General features: G+C 52.8%; 1 protein-coding gene and 1 long non-coding RNA gene across 3 annotated transcripts in view; one reads left to right on the forward strand and one right to left on the reverse strand.

The window, feature by feature from the left end:
• Nucleotides 1-2,720: 2,720 nt before the first annotated feature.
• NECTIN1 (nectin cell adhesion molecule 1) overlaps nucleotides 2,721-27,461 on the reverse strand; it is an 80,213-nt gene continuing 55,472 nt past the window's right edge. The window contains exons 6-10 of one of the 2 annotated variants that reach the window (XM_027444244.3): nucleotides 16,585-16,732; nucleotides 15,237-15,324; nucleotides 14,759-14,869; nucleotides 10,228-10,412; nucleotides 4,105-4,206 (exon numbers count right to left, since the gene is read on the reverse strand). In XM_027444244.3, coding sequence (XP_027300045.2) covers nucleotides 10,272-10,412; nucleotides 14,759-14,869; nucleotides 15,237-15,324; nucleotides 16,585-16,732 — 488 coding nt within the window. In that variant the 3' untranslated portion in view covers nucleotides 4,105-4,206; nucleotides 10,228-10,271. Of the gene's footprint in view, nucleotides 4,207-10,227; nucleotides 10,413-14,758; nucleotides 14,870-15,236; nucleotides 15,325-16,584; nucleotides 16,733-27,461 lie in introns of both variants that reach the window. The other variant, XM_038167600.2, reaches the window with a different exon arrangement.
• LOC106018229 (uncharacterized) lies at nucleotides 6,176-14,763 on the forward strand. The gene is made up of 3 exons (XR_001192207.5): nucleotides 6,176-6,345; nucleotides 6,744-6,800; nucleotides 11,190-14,763. It is a non-coding gene; the product is annotated as an uncharacterized lncRNA (long non-coding RNA).

The following is a 27,461-nucleotide window of genomic DNA, read 5'->3' on the forward strand; positions in this document are numbered from 1 at the left end:
AGGCACTATCCTTAGGCAGCGGAGCGTTTCTATTAAAAAATATCCTGCGGATTTCTCATTCTCGGAGTTAGTGGTTTGGGCTACAAATTCTCTAATTGCGTATCGATCAAACCTGGCTGATTGGGCACCTCCTGAGGAGGCACAGGGTTCGTGTTCAGCTGGATTTACACGCCGTGTCCTATCAGCCGTGCCTCCAAGGCTGTGTCACCGCTGGTGCTGCTTCCAGGGCAGGATGCAAGGCGAGAGGCGGCTCGGTGTGCTCCGGAGGGCACCGGGGTGAGCAGGCAGCCTGTGCTTGTGCAAGGACAGAAATGGGTGTGCAAGCGTGTACATTTTGGGATATGAATGCACAGAGGGTGATAGATGAATGTCTCAGGAATAAGTCTGCGTTGGCAGAAAGGAAGAGGTCGAGCCCCTCACCCAGGTTTCACAGCCACGACAGGAGTTATAACTCTTCAGTTCATCTTTATTTAAGGTCTGTGATCAGTCTTTTCCATCTGCAGGAGCTATTGTGTCAATGCCACCAAGATGTGGAGCAGAAATCCCAGCATTTCACCCCAGTAGCAGGAAGAATGGTTTTATGGGAGTAACACCAACCCCTCCTGCACCCTGCCAGCCCACGGACCCACCACCAGGCTCAGCCAGTTCCCTGCTCGACTCCTCCAGCCACCCACTCCCAGCAGCCTTACTGGATGGCCCTTTTCCCAGAAAAGGTGTCTTTCCAGATCCCTTTACACCATGGCAGGAGGGGAACACCTCTCGTTAAAGCTGCTGCAGGATCATCGAGGTCAGCACAACGTGGGCAGCCTCAGCACGGAGCAAAGCTCGCGTCCAGCCCTTGGCATCGGGTCCAGCAAAGTTTGGGACCAGCCACTGGGCAAATGTCGTGCAACCGTGTGGAAGGGAGGGAGGAATCAGAGCCCGAATTGGAACATTTCTAAATGCAGCTTTGTAAAAGACCGGCCTGAATTGCTTCCCATCCCTTTCTTCAGGTACAGATTTTTCCTTTTCCCCGACGTACAAAGGACTTTAGTGGTATGCAGAGGCTCTCTTTTCCCCCCTTTTTTTGAGACCAACCCATTTCTTAAGGAGAAGAGAGAATGTTAAGAGGCAACAAGAACCAAGACATTTCCTCAGCTTAATGTATGTGCTGTCAAACGACCTCTTTGAATTTAGGCTTTTCTTGCGTTTTCCCTTTCTGAGGAGGATTGAAATCCTTTCACTTTGCTGAAAAGCACAGTAAAACCCTTTGTGGCAGTCATCCGTGGGCAGCTCAAACTCAAAGCTGCACAAGGCGAGCGGAGTCCCTCTCATGCTGCAGTCCGTGCCTTTGCTTTCCCCCTCCCCATCAAAGCACCGGCCCCAGCCGCTGGCAGCAGAGGAAACCACCTGCAAGATGTTCCCTTCCTCCTCTGCCAACAGCCATTTTACCTGCCTGGTTTTCTGCTGCACCTGAAAACCTGACCACATTGCACTTTTTATTTGAATTTTTAGATCCGGCTGAAGCTGCATCGGATGAAGGTTTCCCAATCAAATCTACTTTAATTGCTGCCATGCAGGCAGCATCCTGTTATTACGGGCATGCAGAAAGGGAAATGTGTGAGCTTCTCCTCAATGGTCAGTGGTGCTGGGTTGGCTGCAGGAGGTCAGAGAGCCCTGGGTTTTCCCGTGCTGTGTCACCTTTCCCACCAGGGTGACCAAAGGCAGATTTGGCAGAGTCCAAAGCATGGCTCCCTTGCTGGGGTGAATGTCCTGGCCACGGTTTCAGCTCCGAGCACACCCATTTTGTAGCTCTGTGGTAACCAAAAAGTGTGTTGAGGAGAAAACAAGAGAGAAAAACATTATCTGGAGCAAGACACGTAGCACTCGAGCCTGTTGGTGTAGGGACATGCCTGGCTGAATCCTATGGAGGCTGGCAGGGAAACGTGAATCCAGGTGACTCCAAAAAAGGCTTCAGGCAGTCAAAACCACACGGATGGTACCGGAAAAGTCACACCTAATGCTAGAAGGCTGTGTCTGTACAGTCCCTGACATCCTGGGGATGGGAGCACCAGCACACGTGGAGGCTGCTGGGCATACAGGAGGCATTGGCCTGGCACTGGTGAGCGTGGCTCCATCCTCCCTCGGTGCTATATTGCCTCGCTGAGTTATAAACCTCTCCCTTATGTTCTATGTGCCAGCCTGCAGGGAACCCACGAGGTAGTGCGAACACGTGTGTGCTTCTCGGTGGAGGGAGAGGGGCAAGCGGGGTGAGACTTGAGGCTGCTGAAGGTGATGGGGACAAAGAAAGTGCATAGAACATCGAGAGCTGCTTAGATTCAGACATACAAAAATAAAAGGGTGCCTCCATCAGTGTGGCACAGCAGGAGCTGGACTGAAATGACCAGCACAGTGCTCACACCTCCTCCTGGGGAGGAATTAGCTCGGCACCAGGCTCACTTCCCACCTGTAGAAGTGGCACTGGGACGTGGTTTGGGGTCTGGGCAGCAGGGTGATGCTGTGGTCCCCTTTTCTCCCTCCTGCATGCACTCTGCTCTGACATCCTCGTGGTCTCAGCGTGATGCTAAGCGTGCAGAATGCCAAATACCCAACCCACGAGAGAGGAAAGCAAACCCCCGATCACCAGGCAGGCACATCCCCTTGTTCACAACTGTCCCAGCCCTCACCCTACATACGCCATACCTGGGTGAAACAGATGAAATTCATCCCCGAAGCCAGGCTCTTCTACAGGGTTTTCATTCCTTTGTCTCCACTTCCTCTTCTTTGCTCTTATATACATATAAGTGTATATCTATATTTATTTTTTCTCTAATACACGTGAACACAAATGTGATGTGGAGATAAATTCCCTTCTCTAAAACACTTTGTGGTCACAGTAATGTACACATTTGGATTTACATACCCACACACATTCCAAATATCAAAAAAAAATATAGTCCCAAAACTAAGATGCTTTTAAAAAAAAAAAAAAGAAGTTAAAAGGCCAGATTCCTCTATTGGCTTTTATCCTTCATTAAGAGTGCGAAGATTACCTGAAATCATGATTTTTTTCTTCATATTCTGCCTGAGTTCATTTTGAAATTCCAATCAACAGATGCAAGAAGGAGAAGGGGAAAAGCTAGTGGGGGGTCACACTAGGCTTTGAAAAGGAAAATTAGAGAGAATATTTTTCTTTCTAATTTTTTTTTTCCTCTCTGGGTTGCAGGTTATAAGAAGGTTTTTTAAAGGATGCTTTCTCCAAAGCGTTGGCTTCAAATTACGTCCCCATGGCATCTGGATTAAACAGAGTCAATCAGAAAAATTTGGAGTGGGAGTGGGAGGGAAAAAAGAAACAAAAGCCCTAAACCAAGCCCTTCTTTCTATTCTTGGTTGGTTCTGAGCATCTTTCAGTGTAAGCATCTTATTATTTGGTTCAGCAACCTTGGCTGTTTAGTTGTTTGCAACAGGGATTTCCCATCCCCACTGCCAAGGGGGAAAACAGTTTTCTCCAAGGGAGTAAAAAAAAAACCTCCAGCCTCAGATTTGGGCACTGGCCGGGCTTTGAAACTTCACACAAGCTGGAAGAAGGGTTGTGGAGGATCCACACCTGGCTACTCTGGTGCAAGCAGTGCAGAGAGGGACACGAGGGGACCTACGGACATTTAATGGGGTCGGGCACATCCCATCCCACACGGGGCAGCTGCCACCCGCCTATGCATGCATGCACACAGCCAGCTTGGTACAGGGGGGCCAGCACGAGAGAAGAAAGGTTCAAGAGCTGGATGAGATGTGGGCGAAGGCAGTGCTCCCTCGAGCATTAGCAAGCCAGGCAGATACTTAACCTAATCACGTCGCTTACAACCGCACCGAAATTTAGAAATCAATAAATAAAATAAGCAACGGCAAAGTGTGTGTCGGGGAGGGGGGGTTAAAAGGCCTTGGCTGTTGAGCGACGGGGTCGGGAGGTGTGAAAAACATTTAGCTTCGTCTTTTTGCTGTGCTGACACTTCAGACGTACTGTTCCTTAGGACAGATGTAAGGGGCCCGGGAGCCGGGGGGTGGGCAGCAGAAGGAGACGTCGGGGTGCTGAGGGTAGAGGTCTCGCGGGAGGTCTGACAGGGGGGCGTAGGCGTGGGGGATCTTCTCCAGGTATCGACCTTCGCGTGGGTAGCAGCGGCTCAGGTAATCACTCGCATTCGGTACCTCTGAGTGACACTTTCCAAAGTCCTGGAAGCAGAGAGACACAAGGGTGATTTGTCACCCGGGTGATAAATCCTCGCATTTTTAACATCTTCACATTTTTAACATCCTGCCTCACTTCCCAAAATGCCCATTTTGCTACAGAATAAAGGATTTTGCATCCTCTGCCCCTTGCCTGTAAGGGCTCTGCCTCTCTCAAAAAAATAAGTGTCAGGGCAAGAAAGGGCAGTTTATTTTCAGTCTTCCCAACTCTTCCACACCTGAGTTTGGAAAAAAGCCCTGCTTGTACGCATCGCTGATCTAACACAGCCTCGTGCTCTTTTATACAAAGGTCACATTGCTCTGAGCACAGGCTCGGGAGGCACAATGGGTTATTGTGCCCGGTGTTTGCCCAGCAGCTCCCAGTGCCTCTGCTCAGCTTTACCTGGGTGAGCAGCTCCTTTGTCAGCCACATTTGTGAGTTAAAAGGACTGCGGGAAACATGAAGGACTTGCAAGACAGAGGTGGTCCCAGCACCTTCCTGGGGTGCTTGGAGAGTGTTTTTAGGGACGCTTTGCAAAACGTGATTCTTCCTCCCCAAGTGCCACATGAAATGAAAAGCTCCCGGAGTCCAAAGCGCTTTGATTCCCATTGAGGTAATTTTGCGGAGGGGCAGCAAGCAATGCTGAACAAACGCTGCTTGTTTGAGTGCAAAAAATCACAGAGACACCTTTTCCCAAAAAAGCTCTGGGCAAACAGCACGGGCGCTGGGATGGCAGCGTGAGCTCCCAGTAGTGCAGAGCAACCTCCCAGCCCCAGCCCTGCTCCCCAGGGGGTGGCAGCAGGTGGGGAGGGCTCCTCCTGCTCAAATTCCCTTTCCTCCCAGTTGAATCCCTGCAAAAGGACCCAAGCAGGAGGGACGCGTAGCACTCACCAAGGTCTTGGTCTCAATAAGGGCTATTCTCATCTCTAAGAGGCAGCAAATCCACTGGCAATCACCTTTTATGCCTGTGGATTGATTTGGGGCTGGCTGGAGCAAGTAACTTGCCCTGCAGTCCTTCCTTGTTCTCTTTCAAAGTACCAGAAACAATCAGTTTAGAGAAGAGGACAAAGATTTGACCCTCGGGAGAAAAAGCCTGAAGGAACAGAACAATCTACTCAGCTCCTCCGCCGCCAGTGCCTGGATAAATATTTCACCAGGACACTTAAAAAATCACATAGAAAACAAAGTGTCGACAATAATTTATTGATGGTTCAGCCTGCTACAAGAGGCAACAAGAAAGCTGAAGGGCTGCACAGTCTTAGGCCAGCAGCAGCCTCGCAAAGAGCCGTGGAGGCCACCAGAGGATGGGAGGCTGGAGCTGCAGGAAAGGAGCTGCAGTGCTAAGGTCAATCTGACTTTATTTCTCTTTCCTTGGCAAAACGCTGCACCCACTGCTCAAGCTTTTTAAAGTCAGTGATCCTGACCTGGGCAGACAGCAAGGGGCCGCATGTTCAGCTCTAGATCCCTTCTATTTGGAGCTGCTGGGCTGGTGTCTCTGAAATTCAAGTGAGCCGTTCCCACACCTATCTCCTAAGGTTTTCATCCACTTCTGGCTTCTAAGTGCAAAGTGTAAAAGGGAAGAAGCTGGGCAGCAGCATTACAGCTGTTTAACAGGATCAATCCAAGCTGGGGACATTAGGAAGCTGCTCTTGGTCCCTTACTGCTAAGGCACAGCAGCACTGAACCTTAACCCCTATAATCTCTTCCCAGAGGGTTTGGGCAGCCCTGCCATACAGCTCTCAGGTGGGAGTTATGTTTACGCAGCAAGTCGAGGCCTCTAAAGGATTGAAGGCTGAACTGTGCACAGCCCTGTGGCTGGAAAACTGGGCAGGCTGTGGCAACACGCTTAGAGAACAAGAGAACAATCCCCCTACAAATCCCATAGCAGGCACAGGGATCCATACCATGATGGGAGAAGGGAACAAACAACAGCTGATTGTTATTCTTCTGATTGTAACAGCTGATAAAAACGGATGGAGAAGGGCTAGCAGTTAAGGAGAGGGGTAACTAGAATGTGCAGAGGTGCTCTCCCTGCATAATCTGCTCTCAGGAAATGTTAGATGCAGCAGAAAACTCCTGAAAACTTCTTTCCATACCTGTGGGGAGGGTGGAAATGTATTAACCCTGCTCTCCTGCTTTAAGTGGTAAGTCATTAATGGGTAACTGAACCTCCTGGGTAAAGCTAACCTGAAAGGGAAGTGGTCTCAGGGACTGGGGTCCAGTAGGACATAGCAGGAGAGGAGCTCTTAGCCAGCAATCAATCCTCAGTTAATGGGAGGGTGGGTTTATGTGTGTTTGGGGCATACAATGGAAAAATATAGGGCTTCGTACAAAAATGAGTGCTCAAAAGGTCTGGTAGCAAAGAGGCTCTCAGTTAACACAAATAGACATCTTGTGTAAACCGAGCTCGTGGGTAGCATCCGGAGCTGCAAGAAGCACATCATGAGGCGCTACTTTGTGGGATGCCCATTAGCAATGTGCTGGCTCAGCAAAAACATCTTTCCTTTTTTCTGTCTAATGATTAATGTGGGCACGAAACAAGCATCCATGAAGCAAGGCTAGAGAGAATCAGTGCAGTTCTGCCAGCTCTTCTGGGCAGGTGAGTACAAGCATGCTTTCCTTTCCTTTCTTGCCATTTTGGGCTCACTTTTCATGGGTCAGCAGGGCCAGGGCTGGGCAGCTGGAGAATGCCAGCACTGGGGCAGAGGAAGGGAGTTCCCTGTCTCTTTTCACCTTCCTTTAGCCCATGAAGCCAGGAGTCAATTGCTCCTGCTTTGTTCCCTTATCTCATTTCTAAGTACCGAAAGGGAAGAGAAGAGAATCAGCCTGATGTTTATTAACATCTAGCAGCCGGTGCCCTTTGACTTCCTTCCCCAGTCCCACTGTGACTTTTTCCAAATCTAATTTATCTTTAACAAAGTTTGAAATTAAATTAGGGATAATGAACTAATTAAATTGAACTGCCACTTTCCCCCACCTGACTTCTCCTGCTTGTCTTTGTTTCCAGTATGGCTGCATACAATTCCTCGTTATCTGGGTTACATCCTCCCCCCTCAGTTTTATTTTCAAGGGCTTGATTAAAGGGGATGTCAGCAATCTATCCATTTCAGACAGCCCAGCAGATTACCTTTAAACGGTCTTTATTTGATTGAATTAGAGAGCTTTCATTTCTGCTATGACTTATTCTCATCCCTTCTCCATCTCCTATGCACTTGTGATCATCTCCTTGGTAGGACTAGCTGTGCCACAGCTTTCCCTCCAATCTGACCACGTGCAATACTTCTTATCACTAAATAATCAGCTCTTACTGATCTAAAAGAGACAAGTTCCTTCTCAATGTTCTGAGGATTTACCTGCTCCAGTCTCTGGAAAACCCCAGAGCTGAAATTCCCCCAAATTAGGGAAGGAGCTATGATGAAGGATGCACCCACAGATACATGCAAGTACTATTTCTGCAGTAAGCTCACTCCTAAGGTTGCATTCCTCCTTACGGCATGCTTTTAGCTCTTCAGCTATAGCTACTAACCTGTTCTCTCTTCCTACAGCATCTTAGGCCATCAATAACCTTAAACCTTTACCCTCATGCTGTTTCCCTTGTGAGCTGTCTCTAAAACTTCACAGCCAGGGTAGGGTTGGTGCCCTCATCCTACAGCTGGGCAACTAATGGGGAGCCACCTCAGCACTTTTCTTAATTCCTCCCACAAACTGGAAATGGGTTATTGAACAGGGGCGTGCTCAGGCAACTTCTGTGTTGATAGGAAGGAGAAGTGGTAAACGGGAGCTGAGCCAGTGTTTGGTGGTTCTTCAGTATCCCCAGCTCACACTGTGCCAAATCTGTGATGGGTGCAGATTTAGTGGTTTTATAGTGGGTTTTGTAGGGAAAACAGAGCTGGGAATCTGATCCCGGCTCTCTGATTTACTGGGATCTTGATGCAAGTCTCAAGGTTTGAGCTATTCTTGCTCTAACAGGGACAAGAAATTCCCAAACAAAAGTGAGAACAGGAGTGTGGGGAGGTGAAGGGGGAGGAAATAATTAAAAAAGCATAAAAAAAATAAAAAATCACCCTGATCTGTGGTGTGTCATAGCAGGGAGATTTCGTGGCGGTGAGATTACACCTTCAAAGCACCATATGACTGGCTTTATTTTTGCTTCAGAGAAGCTGGGAGGATTTCCAAATTTGGATTTAGAGGATTACTGTCCTTTTGCTGACAGTAAAATCCCCCACCCTGGGGAGGACGAGGTGAGACCTCCCAGGATGGATTAGGCAGCGCCTGCCTTGTTCGTACCCAGGCGAGTGGTCCTCTGGTGCAGCCCGAGGAGCTGCAGCGATGCGGAGGTGAAGGCGTAAAGAAAAGAGGCTGCTCCCAACCACAGCCTCCTCCAGCCTGTTGGAGCTGGGCAGGCTGGTGCCTGGTGCCTGAGCACAAATAGACCCCAAAATCGAATGGAGATGAAAAAGCAACCCCAAAGCGACCCAGAACTTACTGTCCGCTCTCGCTCGTTACGTCTACGAAGACCTTGATCCTCATTCTGGGAGCAGGGGTGGGCAAGACACCGCAAGAGAGAGAGGTTACCGCTGCGCTCCGGGGCCGGCCCCGCTGCAGGCACTTACCTAGGGAGGTTTTTGCTACAGCAGGGGAACTACAGGGCTCCTTCCAGCACGGGAAAGCCAGGGGGCACGGGGGTAGAGGCAAACTGAACCAGCCCACCACGCGCCTTCCTCTCAGGCTGCTCTGCCCCACTGTCACCCACCTGGTGGCACTGATGTTCCTGGTCTGCAAGGGGACTTCTTTAAAAGTCGTTTTCCTCCCGCTCACCCCCCTGCATAGAGCTATTTCCTTCCAAGGGAATTCCCAAGGTTTCAATTCCCTTGCCACTTATTCTCTCCTCCAACCCAGCCCTCTCCATCCCCAAGCTGCTGTTTCTGTGAGCATCCTCTGGTGACCCCGGAGGGATTTGGGGTGCTGCAGAGCACTCCAGTACCCCCTCTACTTTGGATAGGGAACTGGTGGCTTTAATCCCTGAGAAAGGGGTAGGATTATAGGGTAAGGGGGTGGGAGAAGACCTTGAGGACACCAGTTTTCTCTTCAAATGCCATTCTGCTTCACAGTGTCACTGGTAAATAGAGAGGCCCCAGGACCACCACTGGTGGGTTTGAATGTGAACCGAGTCCTAAGCAGTCCCTGCTGTGGGACCTGAGCCTAAAGGGCCTGGGTGACACTCCGAGTGGAACAAACAGGGAACAAATGAGCGGGTCTGATTGCTGGTTTTGAGAAGGAGAGCACCAAAGGAAAAATCTCCCTCCCTCTCTCAAGCACTCCAACATGCCATCTGCATCAGCCCCGTGCAACGCAAGCTCTTTATTTTGCATACGCAGTCCCTCCCTGGCTGCCTCGCGTTCACTTTCAGATGCAGGAACCTTTCCGTGTTCCCATATTCTCTCACATACTCTCCCACCTTGTTCTTTCACACATGCACATATGCTCCCTCTTATCTATAGTCTCTTCCACGCACACAAACCCATTTTTCCCCCCCTCCTTCTTTCAGTCCCATTCTCTCCCTCCCCTTCTTGTACTGGGTAGCTTGGGAGGGCCTGTTTAACATCTCCCCAAAGTTTTGTCCTCAGCCTCTGCACGTCCTAGTGATGCTGCTTTGCTTTGCAAAAAAAATGCCCCCAGACAAGCTGTGCCTTTCAAACCCACCTCATTCCTCCCTGTGCCTCCAGCCCAGCTGGCTGCAGAGGGGCTGCTTGGGTCAGAAACCACCCCATTAACACTTCCCCCACCCCATGCCTCTCATCGCTGCAGAAAGCAAAGGAAAACGCTGCAGAGAGCATGCACAGAAGGCAAGGAGATCCCTGCCAGCCCCCCCCCGGCACGAGGGGAGCAGAGGGGCAGCATCGCGTGCAGGGCTATGGGGTGGGTAGGATGGGGCCGGGGGGCTGCTGAATGGGGAGGGCAGGAGGTGCAGGGCAAGCACTGGCTGCAGAGGAGCAGGGGGAGGAAGGCAGAGTGCGATCGTGTACCTTGAGGCCAGAATCTGAGGGGAAAGGGCCTAGAGTGACATGCGCTAGCGTAAGTTGGGCTGGATGGTTGCGTACTCGACTAGGTCTCCGCCAGCATGGATGGAGCTCCGAGGGCTGGGTGACGAGGCCAGAGCGGACGTGTCCAGCTCTGCATAGTGGACATCACAGTCCTTGTTGCCAGAGTTCTGGAGAGAAGAGAGCAGCAAGGCGGTGGGGACACAGGAGGAGAGGATTTGGGGGTCAGGAGGGGGGGGGTGAGGACACGGGAGCCGAGCCAAAGGGAGCGAGTGAATGAGGTGGGAGAGGGGGGTGTGTAATGGGACGGGGAGAAAGAAGAGAAGGGTGAAGGGGGGAGGAAGAAAAAAGAGTTAGAAAGAGGGAGGGAGGGATGTAATGAACAATCAGTCAGGTAAAATCCCAAATCAAACCACAGGCCCCCCTGGCATTGCTCCCCAGAGCTGCCGGTGAGCAGAGCTCTGAGCCCCCCTGCCCTGCACCTGCTCCGATCTCCCCCTCACCCCCTCTGGGACCAGCACCTTCCTCACCCGGGGCTGGTTCAGTGATTTCAAGCCTTACAGGCTACCTGAGCTGGCACTTGACCCAGGAATTTGGGGTGATGATGATGGGGAAGGATTGAGTGTGGGGTGTCAGGCGGGAGATGCCTGCAGGGAGTGGGTCCAGAGCCATGGCACCAAGGGTGGGGGGAGGCTGCAGGCACATTGCTGTAGGAAAATGCTACGGCTTAGCCAGTGCTGCTGTTTTTTATTTTTTTTTTTTTGCCCAAGTGTGGGGGCTGTAATGGTCTTTTTTACATGCTGTGTTTTTGCACAAGGCTTTACTGCACATTATGCTGCTGCGGATTAACTCTGCAGCGTGATTTTGTCATTGTGGTAATGTAATAGATGCTAAAAGCATCCTTCTTTTGGCATGAAAATATTTACGGGCTTTTCCTTTCTAAGCAGGCTTATCAGCAAGAACTGCATGAATGGAATATTACCCAATTTGTCTGATCACTCCTATCCAGACATCCTTCATGCTTTGCAAACGGCAATGGCCAGAGGACCTTGGGAAGCAGCAGGACCTGGAGCCCTCAGTGCTCCATAGGGGAAAACAGCCACCAGCACGAGGAAAGGTGCATTTTTGGGACAGCCCTGATGTCAGTAGCCAAGGTGTGAGGGGTACCCTGGCTCCTTCCCCCGTGGAGTTGCTTTAATTTCCATGCTAGCATTCAGCAAACATCTGCTGAGCCTCTCTGAGAGGAGAGACCTTGCTCTTCCACATGAAATAGCTTTCACATTTCCCCAGCCTTTTTCCAAAAAGGCCACATCGCGCAGAAATTATGCAAAAGGTGTTGAATCCAAAAACGTTTCCCTTCCTTTGGTTTGGAGCTGTCCTCAGCCACGCAGCAGCTGTGGCAGAGCCATTCTCAGGAGTTTATGGCCCTGTAACGATGTGGTTTAATGCCTCTTGCTGGAAGGGGCTGTTTGGGGATGATCAGCTCTGGCCATTGCAGATTAAATATCCATGGATGTTGAAGAGGATGAGTGGTGCCAACTCCATTCTCAAACCTAAATCTATGCCCTGCAGAACTGTCCCCTTGGTCGTTGTGTCTCAGCACCCTCTCCAACCCCAGGGAAGGGCAGACCAAGCCTTTATCTCCTTCTCCAAACTAGTGCTGCCTTCCCCTGGTGGTGATATCTCTGTGGAGTTCCCCTGCTCTCTGCCACTCCTGGGCTTGCTCCTGCTCCCTGCTGCTTGTTTGGAACAAAATTTATTACAATATCAATAATGTGACTTGTATACAAGGTCTAGCACTGCTACATGCAAGCGCTCTGTGTAAATCATCAGCATCGGCACCCTGGTAATTGCCCTGTAAACCGAGAGGAATTATTTTGCTGTCTGCAGCAATGAAACTTTCCTTTCTGCTCCGCAAATGGGTATCGCTGACACTTACACTAATCACACCACAGCTCCCACATGCGCTCGTGCTTCCACCCCTCACGCTCCTCCTCGCTGCCAAGCACGCAGCGTTTGCATGGCGCAGGCACTGCTGGGCACGCCTCTGCTTTTGCACACCCACTTTATTTAACACACCCACTGATGTGCATGGATGCCACCGCTCACAGACACACGTCCTGCTGGTAGGTGTCACCTGAAGCGCACACACATCCACCCCATTCACTCCTGCTTGGATGCCCTCGCATCAACCAAAGCTTTTGCCCCACGAGGGCTTGGAGACAAACGCTGCAGGCAGCCTCTTGCACACATCTGTGCCCTTAATTGGCCCCTGCGCTGTCCTTGAGTGTCTGTGCACTCAGCTTTATGTTCATGGTATCTTTCCCACAGCTTAAAACGCCCAAGCACCCCTGTTCACTTGAAGCCCCTGTCCCTGCAGATGTGCTTCAGCTTTTTACCTTGCCTGGGTCCTGCTGGCACACACCCACATGCTGTACCCGCACTTGGGGCTGCTCCCTCCCCACCTCTCCAATGTTTTCTCCTCCTGGCACCTCTCCCACTCCCCCCACCCTCCCTCTTTGCCATCTCTCATTGGTTTCTGACTCCCATTCTCGTGCCATGAAATTGTCGACCCCAGGCAGTGGCTCTCACACAGCCTGGCGATGAAGCCGGCTTATCCCAAATGAGGAGGGTTTGCCCAATCCATTTAAAGCCAAATGCGCCTGCTCCGTTTTCCTGCAGAATCGCTTCCCTTCAAAAAGGAAAATGGGGTGTCTGTGAGCGGTCCTGCAGGGAGGGGGGCAGGAGCTGGCTCCTCTGCAAAGCACGGCTGGGCAGCGTGATGCGCACCTGGCCCTGGCTGCGTTATCCGAGCAGGATCCAGCACATCCAGCCCGTGCTGGCAGCAAAGGGACACCCTCCCTCCCCTTGCCAGCCACAAACCCGCACAGCCTGCTGCCTGCCCAGCGGATACGGCGATTTAGCAAGAAGCAGGAGCAAGCCTCATCTCGCTCCTGCAGCACGAAGCCACAGCGCGGTGCGCACGTGTGATGGGAGCCCAGTGGCACCAGCACAGCCAGCAGGACAGGGGACACGGCCAACCCACAGATCAGTGCCAAGAGCGGTCACAGCTGCAGCAGCAATGGCCGAGACACCCGGACCCCATCCCCAGCGCAGAGGGACTTTTATCACGGGACAGAGGAAGCCAGGGCTGCGCAGCTCGTCGCCACTTGGCTCGAGGCACAGCGAAGGAGCAGCGAGTGCCAAGCATGGGATGTGGAGATGCATCTTCTCAGACCAGGATTGAGAGCAGCAAACTCTGTTCCCATGGTTACTGAGCAGCTACCCATCAGGCCCCATCTCACATCACTAACTCTGCCACTTAATTAACCGACTGCTCGTTATTTCCCGAAACGAGCTCCTCCATCCTCCTGCTTGCCTGAAACTCAGCTCTCAGATGCTCTCCACAGAGCAGCCCGTCTGGCTCTAGTGCCCTGTTTCATTTAAACCTCATCTGCCACTCAGCGAGGGTTGGAAAGGGCTGGAGACAAGCCCCGGGACTGCGGGAGGGCTCCAAGGGGAAGTTTTTCTTTGGGGACACCAGCCACTTCCAGCTCGGGTGAAGTAAATAAGATCACATCGGCACAGAGCCGCGTCTGAGCCCTTTTATCGCTGAGCCCTCGGCGCCTGCCTTGCTGCAGACTTCTGCTAGCGAAAGGTCACTGGGCCCCATCCTTCCATTATCCGCACAGGAATGCGCATCGAGGGGTCATTTCGGGATGAGCCGGAGGGAAGGGAATAATTAGCCGCGTTCATAAAATATTACTCAGTATTGGCTGGTATTTCTGCTGCCCCCTCAAACAAACGGGCTCACACTGCAGGGGTGCAGAGGCTCACGCGCAGGACCCTGAGCCCTGCCTTGTTGTCCCAGGCCTGCTGGGAGGAAAGTTTTTGGTTTTCCCTTCGTGGAAGGACTCCAGAGCTACCTGTGCTCCGTCTCCTCTGCCTTTGCCCTTCTGTACTCAACCTTTTCTCCAGCAGCCTCCCTCCTTGACGAGCAGCCCTTCCCGCTAGCAGCTCTCCCTGACCCTTAATCTCCCTGCTGCTGCTGCCTCACATTAGCATCCCTTTCTCTGCGAGGCTGAACAAATCCACACAAAACAAGGGGGTTTAAAGAACTTGTCGATTGAGTCAAACTCTGGCACACTCTGCCCGGCAGATAATTGCTTGGAGGAGCTGCTGCTTTCGGCTGCAGGCACTCGCGGGGCTCAGCTGCAGGAGGTGACCGGGGTGGGACAGGGGGTTTAACTCTACAGAGGAGGTCCTCTGACGGAGATTTGGAAGAAGAAAGGTGTTTCAGTGGGGAATGACCCCTAAAACCCCAGCTGGAGGACCTGTGGAAGCCAAGAGGCAGGTGCTGAAGCAGGGCCACCAGTCTGTGCTCTGGGATGGGATGCTCCTTGCTCTGAAGGCTGCTGGTGCACCCGCTGGCTTTTGGGGTTTTTGGTTTCGTGGGGTGAGGGATCTTGGGGGAAAGCAGTGAGGCCGGGGCTGAGGATGCCTCCTGTCTCCTTACCAGCTTGTCGGTGTAGGGAGAGGGCTCGCTGGCTGCCATGTCGTAGTACGGAGGCTGCAGGGGGAGCTTCTGGATTTCCTCCTCGTGCTTCATGTTGTCCAGGTGAACAACCTGTAACAGGAGGGAGAAGAGGGGTGAGGGGAGCAAGTACAGTCCTTCTGTCACAGCCTGGGACACCACACGGTGCCGCCATGAAGGGCAGTGCCTCTTACCTTCTCCCTGGCCATATTATTTGCCTCCTGTTCTTATTTCATTCTCACATTCCTCTTCTCATCACCACCACTCACGCCATACAAAAAAAAGTGAGGATGCTCAAAAGCCCTCACACCTAAGAGCCCGTCTGAACACCAGCTCGTTCTGAATTCAATCCCTCCTGAAGGGAGCAAGCAGGATCCAAAGCACCCCTTTCCGTTTGCACTTTGGGCTCATGTTTTCCCTGCCAGGGGAAGGGGCTCGCCGCGAGGCTGGGGAGCCGTACCTGGATGTCTTCTGCAGTCAGGTGGCTTTTCAGCTCCTGTTTCCTCTTCGGTGGAGGGGCAGGCTTGTGGGATGGAGGCAAGTCAATTCTGCAGGTAAAGAAGTGGCTGGTGGTTAGAGGGCAGGAGGAAGGGGTCTCGTACACCAGGACAGGCTGGATCCTGCGTGCACTAAGGGTCTGGTTGTGTTTGTCTGCCAATGCAGTCACTTGTTCCTCTCCTGGGGCACCACAGAGCACCCAGCAGTGGTAATGGGTAATTAGCAGGAGGTAATATCACACCCACGGCAAGCTCGGGAGCTGCTCTGGAGCCCTAGCCCCTGCCCCAGGCTTTCCATTAGGGGATTGAATCTTCCTCCTCCATGCCAAAGGGGTTTTGTCCCCGACCCCCCATCAGGGGATCAGCTCCTGTCCCAGGGCACAGGGCTTGGCAGCCGTTGTAATCCCAGCCCGGAGCCTGTCTCTCTGCATTCTGTTCGTGCGCGCAGATGTGTCTAATCCTGTTACAAAACTTATTAAAACTCCGATCTGCTAATTAGCCGGCTTCCCCTCTCCAAAATTCACCAGATCTTCTGATAGGGATGGGCGGCTTCCCTGGGCAGCCTAACAGCTTGCAGCATGGGACCCGAATTTATGGGTGAGAGGAGGAGTAAAATGGGTCCCAGAGGCTCTGCAAAACACGGACTTGATGGCTCGAAAGAAAAGAAAAGCTATTAACTTTCCGAGGCTTTGGAGCAGACCCCACAATAGAGGCAGCACCTCTGCAGTCCAGGGCACCGTTGTGTTTCTATTCTCAGCTAAAGTGGCTGTTCCCTGTTCCTTCCTGGAGGGCCATTGTGGGAAGTGGATGGTCTGAATGCATCTCTGTCATGGGGCTGATGCTGTTGATGCAATTTCACCTTGTGGTGCTGTTTTTTTGTTGTTGTTCGTGTGCCTTTCTGTCTCCCTTCCTGCTTTCCGCGGTTCCCTTCCCTCCCTCCCTCGCTATCCTCCGCTGCCCTCTCTCAAATGGGATTAAATGGAGCACAAAATGTGGCCGCGTGTAGCAGCGGCGCGCTGGGGAGTGCGGAAGATGAAAGCAACTTGTGGCCTTGGGGCTCTCAGGGCAAGGTGGGAAGGGAGGGGGTGCCGCAGCGAGGCAGAGCTCTGCGGGGAGAGGACAGGGAGAACATCTCTGCAGAGGGCTCTGTCCGTGCTGCACTTGGCTCTGAGCTCCACGCCATGCATGGAAAATCCAGGAAAATATATTTCCCTCCTGGCTTTTCTTGCGTGCAGGCAGGGAAAGGACCGGCAGCGCCCTGCGTCTGCTGCCCCATCCCGCGGCACCCGCGGGCAGCACAGCACTACTCACAGGTCGTGGTCGGCGTCCGTGCGGTTCTTCTGTTGCCTCCTGTAGACGACGAACACGGTGACAGCCACGCCGATGATGAGCACCGCGGCGATGACGCCTCCCATGATCCCAATGATGCCGCCCGGGGCGCCCTGAGGTAGCGGCTTGTCTGCAACACACAGCGAAGCACAGGGCAGGGGGTTAGAGCCACACGGCTCACCGTGCCTCCAAGGGCTGGCAGCTTCCTAATTCTGCTATTTGCCCTTAAATTGGGTGGTTATTCCTGGATGTTCCCTTGTTCTGTGCTGGAAGAAGGAAGGGTCAGGGAATAAAGGTGCCCCAAAGCAGCCTCCCATGTTGGGCACTCCTGTGGGACTCATGCGGACCTGCCACTAGATATTATTTAATTATCTCAAAATTATCTCATTCTGCAGGGCTTGGTCACAGCCTCTTCACTGAAATCCTGTCCCTGTTGAGATGAAGAAGAGCTTTGCTTTAAATGTAGAGCTTAGAAAAGCTGAGGACCAACGCTCGATTCATTGAGGTGGAGCAGAGGGATGTGCATCAGAGCCTGGCACCCCTAAACCTTACAAAATGGGTGTCCCGAGTGGAGGATTTGGGGATGAGGGAGGGATGGATCACATCTCGTGCTCCATCTCCTGTCTGGCCCATTGCTCTGTGGCATGGGACGGCTCCTCGGTGACTACCGTGGACCTCATCCAAAGGAAGCCAATCCCATGGGCCTGACGGGAAACCGCTTTGAAACGTACGATAAAAGGATTTAATTTGCTCTACCTTCCAACCTAATTAAACTTGAAAAGTAGCTAATTGGTACTTTGTACTTACAGCGCTGGCAGTGATGAAAGAAGGAGATAATTGGAATGGAGGAAGAAGGAGGAGGAGGAGGAGAAGGAAGAGAAATCCAGGGGAAGGAGCAAGACAGGGAAGAAGGAAAAAAGTGCTTTGTAGAACTTGTCTGTCACACCTAGTTTTTGTGCTTTTCTTGATGGCTACTGGCTGCTCTCAGAGAGTAGATATTGGACTATAGATATTGGATAGAGACAGAGAGAGAGATAGAGAGAGTAGATACTGGACCAGCCTGGTGCAGAGTTGGCTGCGCTGACCCTTTGGCAGCAGCCCCGTTCCCAGCGCCCACCTCACCGCCAGCCTTCACCATCCACCTTCCCTCCTGTCATCCAGGACTGAACCAAGATGTACAAACATTTCCCAGGGAAATCCCCTCTCCAGCAAATCACAGCCCAGAGACCCGGAGCATTTAGTGCACCAGCGCCAACCACGGAAATTCCCAGCACCACGCCAGGACACTGCAACCGATGAGGAATTCGCCCCGAGAACTGCCTTGACACTGATCCCGCACCCCTTTCCCCATGACTTCCATGCAAACCTGCTTTTCCCTTACTTCATGAGGACACCGGCAGCCCCCTCCCTGCCTCCCCACACCCCCGCTCCCCAATTAAGAGCTCCGAGCTGGATGTCTTCAAGTGGCAGGATGCCGGAGTCATCAAGACGCGAGGTTCCTCTCCCCATCGTCCTCATCTCCGGCAGTCACTTTTCTCTCTCTTCCCTTCTCCACATTATCTTGTAAATAATATTTCTGCCCTGAGACAGCTTGCTTACAGCCGCGCTCGGGCAGACAGCTGACAAGTCACAATCCGAGCCCCCGGACGGCATTTGAGATTGTGGCAGGGATGGTGACGGTGAAGGATCTCCCAGTCACTTTGGCTGGGGCATTTCCATGATGGATCAGCCCCTAATGGCTCTCGGGCTGGCAGGTAACGAGCAGGGAACATCAGCCTCCTGCTATTGCTGTAAATCAGCAGGTGTGTGCGTGAGAGATGGGGACGGGGGCGGGAGGAGAAAAGGAGGGGTGGGGAGGCAGATGGATAAAGCTGAAAGGAGTCTGCAGGAGCTGGAACGGGGCTGTGCCACAGCAGAAAGGGGGCACGGAGGTTTGGAGAAATGGAAATGCAGCCAACAGGTTGCAGATTTAAACATAAAGCACTGGGTAAAGAGAGTAAGGGGATGAGGGGAGGAAAAGATGGGGGAGCACAAGGAGAAACGTGTTTTGGGGGGTCAATCACAGCGCTTCCCTATAACCAAGCTCTCACCGCTGTGGTGTGAGCATCCTGCTGTTGGTACCCACTCCGGCTGCCTAAGACAGGGCTGCACAGCCATGCAGCTCTTCCAGAGAGATGGCTGAGCTGTGACAAAATCCTGCCACAAGTCCTGCCCCTGCACGTGTGGGTCTGCTCCCCTAGGGCTGAGCCAGCCTGCAGAAGTGCTGGGCTCGTCTCTGCAGGACTCCAGCTAGAAGAAAAAGAGTAAGAGGCAAAAAGACCTTCCCTTCTGCTTTCTCTTCCCTCTTTTTATTTATTTATTTTTCATTCTCCTCTCATCTGCATCCCCAGCTGTTTGTTTCCTCGCTCTCCCCTTTCCTGGGGCAGGGCTGCAGCTGGTATATTGCGTATTTTGAGGGCTGCTTCCCCAGGTCGCCTCCTGCCAGACCCCGCTGTCCTGGAGGGCAGGAGGCTGTGGGAAGGCTGCTGGGCTCCAACTGGAGGGCACTGGGGAAACATCAGGAGCAGATTGTACAAAGCAGGGGGTGAGGGCTCGGTTACACTGACAGGGCTTTTGGGCAGCCCCAGGAAGATGTTTGCAAGGCTGGAGAATCGGGGATCAGAATAAATTGGCAGGACAGCTCAAGGGCCTCTGGAGTGGAGTGGGAAAAGGCTTTGCCAATTAAGAATGCAAAACCCCTTGCTCTGTGTCACGCTCAAATAATTTAAAACTCTCCAAAAAGTTGGTGTGAGGCACTTGGCAGGGAGGCAGGTACCAGGGAACCCAAAGGGGCTGAATGAGCAGCTCAGCCTTATCTGGATGTCTGAGGGCTGCTGGGAACTCCTCGTTCCTGCTGGAAACTGAATTAATTCAAAGTATTACAATTAAGGAGAAAACAAGGACACCCCGCCCCCAGCCTCCTTCGGAGCAGTTTGGTTCATTGCTTTGTTCTCCCACGGCTCTTCTGGAGATGGAAGCAGACACAGGAAAGGAAGAAATGTGGTTATCTGCCCATAAAGCCTCCTTCCAGCCACCTGGTAGCGTGTCTGGCTTTCCAAGAGGAACCAGCGCTAGGCGAGGATCTTTCTAGCAAGAAGATCGATTGAACCATTTTCCTGAGATGCTGATACTGTAATCCACCAGCGCGGATCCTCAGTTAAATCACGTCCAGCAGCCCAAAGGTGCTGGCTGTCCCCACCTCCCCAAAAAATTAAGGATGCCCACTAACAGGAGAGCCACACCGGGCGCAATCTCAGCACGCAGCCCACGCAGAGCTTCCTAGCTCTGGCTGTGAACCCTCCCTTGTCCAAACAGCCTCAGGGCTGATGGCTCCGTGGAGCCGTGGCTGTGATTTACTGCCCGGGCCCTGCAAACAGCCGTGGTAGCGTTTCAAACCAGCAAGACAAAGGGATGGAGCTGTCCACACACGCCGTGCCCGCGGGGTGAAATAGTGCAGCTGCAGAGCGCACCAGTAAATAAAAACAGGGGAACAATGAAGGCTTTGGAGAACCAGCTCACAGGAGAGAGAGAGAGATGTTCCCAAAGGGAACTCAAAGTGAGGCGAAGACGGGTGAACTGGAAAGCTTCCAGAGGAGGGCACGCCGGAGCAGAGGAAATGACTCACATGCCCTCGGTGCGGGGGGAGCGATGTGGAGGACTTCACGGGAGGAGCAGAAAGGAGAGGTGGTGTCTGCCACGCTTTTGGGGGTAGTCTCCTCTTAAAGATGCTTCAGTGGCTGGGTTGGTTGCATCGTGAAGCACCTGGATGGTCTTGGGGTCCTGACAGCAGGACCCATCACATCCCCACCGAGGGTCTGTGCTGCCCTGGGGCTGGCTCGTAATATCATCTTGTAATGTCCCTGTGCACAGGGATGTCCCAGGGCACAGAATGGGTCCTGCATGCCCTGCTGGCATGAACAGGGTGGGATGGAGGTGCTGCTGGGCAGAAAGGCTTTATTTATGAGGATTCTGTCCCATATTTTCTGTCCTGGCCATCTCCCATGGGGCCAGCTGAGAGCGAGCCCGAGCCCCATCGAGCTGCTGGTGCTCAGCCTTCATCCCCCAGGAAACCTGAGGCTGGGTCATTCCCCAGCCCCAGCTCACTGCAGCTCACACTCTTCTGCCTCTGCCTCCTCCTAACTTCAGCCTGATCCTTCAGTGCTTCACAGAAAGCAGCACAGCAACTCGCAGCACTTCTAATAAACCATTTGCTGAAAGGTCTGCCCGCATCTGTAACCAGCTGCGAAGAAGGGTTCCGTTTCTGCTTATCCCCTCCCCACACAAAACAAATCCCCGTCTATTTCATGGCTGGCTAGCCAAGGCACTCAGCAACGTGCAGCTTTGCTCGCAGACACATTGCAAATCAATGGGAGGGAGTCGTGATTCTTCTCCTTTCATTAGGCTGGCAGCTAGCAGAGCCTCAAAGCTGCCAGCCTTGCTAGAGTTAACGCAGCCTCAGCACGAAATTGCACCCCTGTTTGGGCACACAGAGCCCGTGTGGCTAAAGCAGGCTGTCCCAGTACAGCGCCAGCTCCCAGTAAGCCTGTCTGTGCCCTGGATTGCTGTCCTGATCCAGTGGAAGGGCTGAGCCCTTTTGCTGGACTCCTCCTGCCCGCTGAACCTCCGAGTAACACGATGAGATCAGACGATGCATATTTATAATGCACCCCACCTGACACATTCCAGGGAGCCTGAGACGCAGCGAGTTTGCCGAGCTAAATTAAACCGAGCTGAAAAGCTTGGCAGAGCAAATACGTCCCCGGTTAGGTTTTAAAGACGAGCAGGATTGTCTAATTCGAGACGCGCCGCAGTAGCGCGCACACCCCCGGGCACAAGCTGCTTGGGAGCCTCGTGGCACCTCGTGTCTGCAAAGGGTTAAAGACACTTAAATAAAGGCTGCTCCCAGGGGATGTGGGCACAGGGCTGATGGTGGGATAAGCAGCGGTCCCTGGAGGTTTTAAAGGGATCTTAAGTCCGAGGGAGGTGGGTTTCTCAGGGGCAGCCCCATTCACCGAGTAGCTTAAGTGAAGCCCTCGCAGGGACAGTTACCGGGTGCTCATCTGGTGACCTAAGCTGGGAGAAACTGGGGGAGGCAGGCCTCAGCCTGGGGAAAAGAGGAGCATTTTGGCTAGCCGAGGTTGCTAGCAGGGATTTCGGAGCAGGAGGAGCCTCATGGCTTCACCTGGTGGCAAAGGCATTGCAGGAGCAGAGCGGATCCAGCAGCCCTCCCCAACCCTGCCCAGAGACTCAGCCAGCCACAGAAGGAGCTCAGGACCTCTCTGGTTGCAGGAGAAGATTTTTCTGGTTTTATATCCCCCGAGGAGCTGGAGGTGCACCCAGACCCCTCTGCGAGTGACCTGGTGCATCCCCCCCCCCCCCAAATTGCTCTGCTGGGAACCGAGGGGCTGGGTATCCCGAGAGCATGCAGGGACACGGGTACCCCGCTGTCTGGGCACTCATCGTGACATCCCTTTAAGATCCCTGCCCGTTTTGTTCCCCTCTGTAATTTTTACAAGCCCGACCAGTAATTAAAACCTCTGCAAGCCACTCGTTCGTCTCAGATGTGGTCTGGGGAGACCCTGGCAGAGCGGTGGCCGAGCCAGCCCTCCGCGGGGAGCCGCTTGGAGCAGCGCGCCCAGCTGCAAGCAGACACAGGGACGAGCTGGGTTTTATCAGGGATTTCACACACATTCCTGCACAGGCAATCTCTTTGCCATGCACCGCGGGTGGGGGCAGCTCAGCCCCGTCCCATAACCACCAGCTCCCTCCCTTTCCCCTCCTGCATGGGAAGCGCAGAGCCAGCCCTGGTTAAGTAGCTGCTGGCTGCAAAAGCATGTCTGGAATGCGGCTTTAACCCCTGCTGACCTTCCCTCGCATGCCTCCCGAGCCTCCTCCTAGCCACTAGCAGGGAGGATGTTGGATTAGAGCAGGGGGAGCAGCCCATTAACCCCCTGGGATCCAGCAGAGGTAGGGCGAGTTGTGCTGGGAGATGCCCCGCAGGTTCCTCTGGCCGCGCTGGCTTCTCTCCTGCTTCTGGAGCAAAGCGTGGCAGCTGTCAAACAGCACCTGGAAACGCGCCCTGACAGCTCAGGAAGGAAGCTCTTCGCTTTGTGGGAGGACAGAGCTCAGCACGAAGAGCCAGGAGACCAGAGGATGCGACAGCAGCCGCGTGTTTGCAGCAGAGGCAGCGCCCTTCTGCACGCACACTGCACCCCAGCCAGGATCTGTCCCCGTTACCTCCAGGCTCTGTGATGTCCCTGGCTCTCGGTGGCACTTGGTGGCTCTAGCAAAGAGGGGGACCTTATTTCTGCTGTCTCCAGCTCTGCCCTCTCTGCAGCCAACACCACGGACTGCCCGGCTTCCCAGGGTGTCTCGGTGCAGTTAGGTGGAGAGCACCCAGGCTGGGCTGGGGGCTGATGAGCCCCGGGTTATCTGATGTTTCCTCTGCCTCCCAAGCCTTAATTTTAGTTCTGCTTCATTTCCTTGCAGCTCGGCAGAGTAATGAACAATCAAATCCCTTTTGTAATTTATTTCTCCTGCTGTACAGTCTCGAGGAGGTGATGGCACTCGAAATTGCCTCTCCTGGAGGAAGGAAGGGGCCGGATCCCAACTCCCCTTACACCACAGCATCTCCCTGGACCTCGGCAGCCAGCCCCAGCTGCCCAGAGAGCAGCAGGTCTCAAATCCGTGTTTAGCCAGAGCTACAGCCTCGCTTCCTTGATGAGCCCATTAAGGTCGTGCTATTACAAGCAGCCACCAGATGAATCGTGTCAGATCGACGGCACAGGGACTGCAGCTCAGGCTCTGTGTTAATAGAGTTAATTTGCTCAGCAATCTTCAGCATCACTCCTGGGAAACATCTCACTCTGCTCGGCCACGGGTCCTGGGCCACTTTTACCTGGTTTTGCCCGCAGGGTGCTTGCACCCCAGGACTGGTGAACCCTGGATGTCCCCAAGGGATGAGCTCAGCTCCCTGCTGGCATCAGCTGGAGGCTGCTTGGGGCTGGGTGCGGGCACAAGGTGTGCGTGACACGAGGGGGAACTGCTCTGCGTCCCTGTCACACGGCCAAAAACAAAGAATTGTGCAAATGGAAAGGGGAGCAGGGCCACAGCTCTCACAAGAGGCAGCCCAGGCATTGTTTTCTCGGCCTTTTTCCTGCTTTTCTGTCTCCTTCTCACCGGAAGGAAAGACTCCTAACAAAGGATGCCTCCCAGCTTCCCAAACGTCTCGCAAGCAGTCTCTGCCTTAGCATGCAACCACCAATATTTATCCACGTCACCTTCTCCAGCTGGGCGTGTGCTGGCTTCCCCCACCTCCAGTACAGATCAAACAGAAATGCTGCAAGAAGAAGGACCCGTGAGTACGAATGAGAAGCTGTGAAGCTGTTGATACAAAAGCTAAGGTCACCCTGGGGAATGCAACAGGGGGAAAAAAAATTTGCAGTGCTGCATAGGCACTTTACCAGATGGAGATGGTCAAGAGGGCAGTGATCATTCAGAAAAGGCAGAAGATTTGAATAACTGTTCATGATCTGTCTCGGGAGAGAAACGGAAATTTGTTCGTGGCTTTTGAGATGACAAAACAATTTCTGCATGTTAGGAGATGGCAGAACCAAGCAATTGCTGGGCAGCATCTCTTAGGATACTCCACTTATTATAAGAAAATATGTTGGAAACTTAGCCAAAGAGCCATCTAACTCACCTCTGTTAGCTTCTTCTGTTTTTAAATACATTGGGCCAGTTAAATTCTAGAAGGTTAATTCTGGCAGACTGGAAGAGGGCACAGAAAATGACCTGAAACCTGTAGGCTGATTTGCTGGCATCAAAGAAAAAGCTAACACGGGCTGCAGTTAATAAAGAATTAAGAGGCAGGAATATAATCAATGCCAGTCTACACGGTTCATGGAAATAGGTCTTGTCAGTCAAACACAATGTCATTTTTTGCCCACTAAACCAGTCATCTCATCAAAGTAAGCACAGAGATGGAACAGAAAACAGATTAAGAGTGACTAACTGACAGGTCTCGGGAGGAGCTGTCAGGAGGGAATCGCCCCTGGTGGACACGTTTCTGCCCAGGGTAATGGGGGAAGGAGTGGAGGGCCTGATCCAGCTCGGTGCTTTCATCAGGTGTGTGCAGATAATCGCTGCCTGGGTGCCTCAGCGGTGCTGGGAGAGGCTGAGGATGCTGCATAAAGGCCACGATGGATGCAGGATGCTGTAATGCAATCAGTTATAATTGTACGGCCACAGTACCCTGCATCCGCATCCTTACCCTTAGTTTTAAAAGGAAAAGAAGAAATGAGAAAATAATTGAGTAAATCTAGGTTTCCAGTATGTCTACTGCAAACAGGCCTTAAGGGGTGTTCCTTGACACCTCCCTGCAAGAAATAAACCGGTGGCAAGGTGCAGCAGGCGTGCTGGGAGCTGCACACATTGCCCCAGGGGCTGCCAGGGCTGAGCACAGCCCCAGGGTCATGTCGTAACCACCCCACGAGCCTTCCCCATCCCCAAATCTCCTTCTCCCCACCCTAATCCCTTGCCATGTGTCAGCCTTTTTGGCTCAGCAGTCAGCCGGATGCTGAGAGCGGGGACGTGACCTCCTCTCCGACACAGGGAAGGTGGCGAGCCCCAAGGAAAAACCATCCTGGGGGGGGGGAAAGGGGTCCTGAGGCTGTCGGGGAGGGTGCGGAGCTGCTCCGTGCCTGCTCCTCTCCTGTTGCTCAGGTAACACTTCCAAGGCAGGTCCTCCAAGCAAATTTTTAGGTCAGTTATAATTGGGAAACCTCGCATGGAGCTATAAAACATCGGTTAATATGCTGGAACTATCTAGTTAAATGCCAATTATAAAACCCCATAAGCTCCTCAACTCAAATATATTAATAACATAATTAAACATTTATTGCTTATGCAAATTAAAAGTTAAGTTAATCGGACATCAACGAAACCCTGGGAAGTGACCATTTAAGTAACTAATTTCTATTTAATTACGATTTCTTCCTATTATAAAGCCCCCATGCCATTATTTCTGGACTGCTCGGCAGTGTTTACTGGAGACTCAGCATTCCCACCCCGCTACCCATCGCTAATCCCAGACAGCTGCAGCATTCATCCCGCAGCCGGGGCCTCGCACAGCTGGCAGCAGCTGGGCTGGGTGCCCCCGTTCCCTGCTCCTTCTCCCACCTCCTCCTTCGTTAAGCTGCTGGGGAGGCACAGCCGGGATTAAATCTCCTCCGTCCTGGAGCGGAAAAGGGAAGGGAGATGCACCAGACCCATGGCGAGGCACCTGCTGGGGATGCCAATGATGGGTGTTGGTATAGATCCGACAGGCAGAAGGGAAGGATTTAGCTCTTCCGAGCTCCTCCCCGAGCCTTGTCCCTGGTTCCCTCCACCCTTTTGCCAAAATCACATCACTTTCTCCGCATCGCCGCTGGGCCAGGGCACTTTTTGCACAGTGGGGAGATCGCCGGCCTCGGAGGATGTGTTCCAGCTCCTCGGGTGGACAAAGCTGCGTGCCAGCAGCAAGCTCCTGTTCATTACTGTTGTAAAGCGGTAATTGAAAGGGCTGGGAGCTACAGCAGGACAGTGAAATGAGGCCGGGAGATGGGAAATGAAGCATTTCGTTCCTCGAGGGATGGAGATGTTTCCCCTGGCGAGCCCAGCCTGTGAGGCCAGGGCCATACGGATGGGCTCCCTCCCTCCAAGCGACAGGCAATCAGTTAAACCTGACAGGTGTGAAGTTGGCAATTTTCTTTTCAAAACTGTGAGATAAACAGGCTGGCAGGAGTTTGAGAGGAGCCGAGAGATAAGGGAGAAATAGAAACGTTTCAGGCACCTCTCTCCGTGGGGCTCGCGATGGATGGAGGAAAAAAGTCTGCCCCAGATGTAGATCGGGAGCTAGATTAGAAACAAGGCTTGGTGAACAGGCAGGAATGATCGAGAGGAAGCCCTTCCCCTCCCGGATGCTCAGAGGGTGATGCCCTCGGTCCCACAGGATTTGGTTTGTGTTCATTTCTAAGGATTTTGCAAGAACAGAATTCCTCCCCCTGAGCCCCCCAACAAGCCACAGGGCAGGGTTTTCTGCAAAGGGGCAGAAAGAGCATTCGATGCCTCTTTTGCACTCAGACCATTTTCTTCCCCAAATTCAGACCTTTCAGTCCCCCTGGGGCTGAAGCAACCTTTTCCATGCACATTTAAATCACGTACACATGCACAGCGCGGTGCCCCTGCTTTGCTTGCGCAGCCACGCTTGGTTCTCTTCCTTCTGCGAGCTAGTATGTAAAATTTTAGGAGTGCAACACCCGTTGGTATTTTACAGGCTGATCCTTGTTCTGCAAACACTATATAAGAGGGAGCCTGCATCCAAACACGTCCGGGAAGGCTGTGAAATGCCTTGTTGGGAGGAGGAGTGAGCCAGCCCCCCCTTCGCCTTCTGCCAGGCACCACGGAGGGCATCTGAGGCTCAACAGCACTTCTCGGTGTCACAGGTCCCCCAGCTGGAATACATTTGCATAAAGCAATTTCCTCTAACAAATACGTTCGTACAAACCAAACTCAAGTTCGCAAATAACCTGAAAACATGGGGGGAAAAAAAAATAATCAGGCGTATTTGTTACTACAAGTAATTCACCCAGCTCTGCTCTGAAGCAGCGAAGTTCTCTCGGTTCGACTTTTCGGGCACCGGCTATAGGGGGCTCGGAGGGATGTGTGACCTTTACCTCTCACATTTACGTTAATCTGCATGGGTGGCAATGAGCATCACTCTGTCCTAGTCAGGAAAGCTGGGTGTGCTTACACCACCCGGGAGCCTGGCTCTGTACCTT

Source organism: Anas platyrhynchos, chromosome 25 (assembly GCF_047663525.1).
Source record: "Anas platyrhynchos isolate ZD024472 breed Pekin duck chromosome 25, IASCAAS_PekinDuck_T2T, whole genome shotgun sequence".
NCBI classification, from domain to species: domain Eukaryota; kingdom Metazoa; phylum Chordata; class Aves; order Anseriformes; family Anatidae; genus Anas; species Anas platyrhynchos.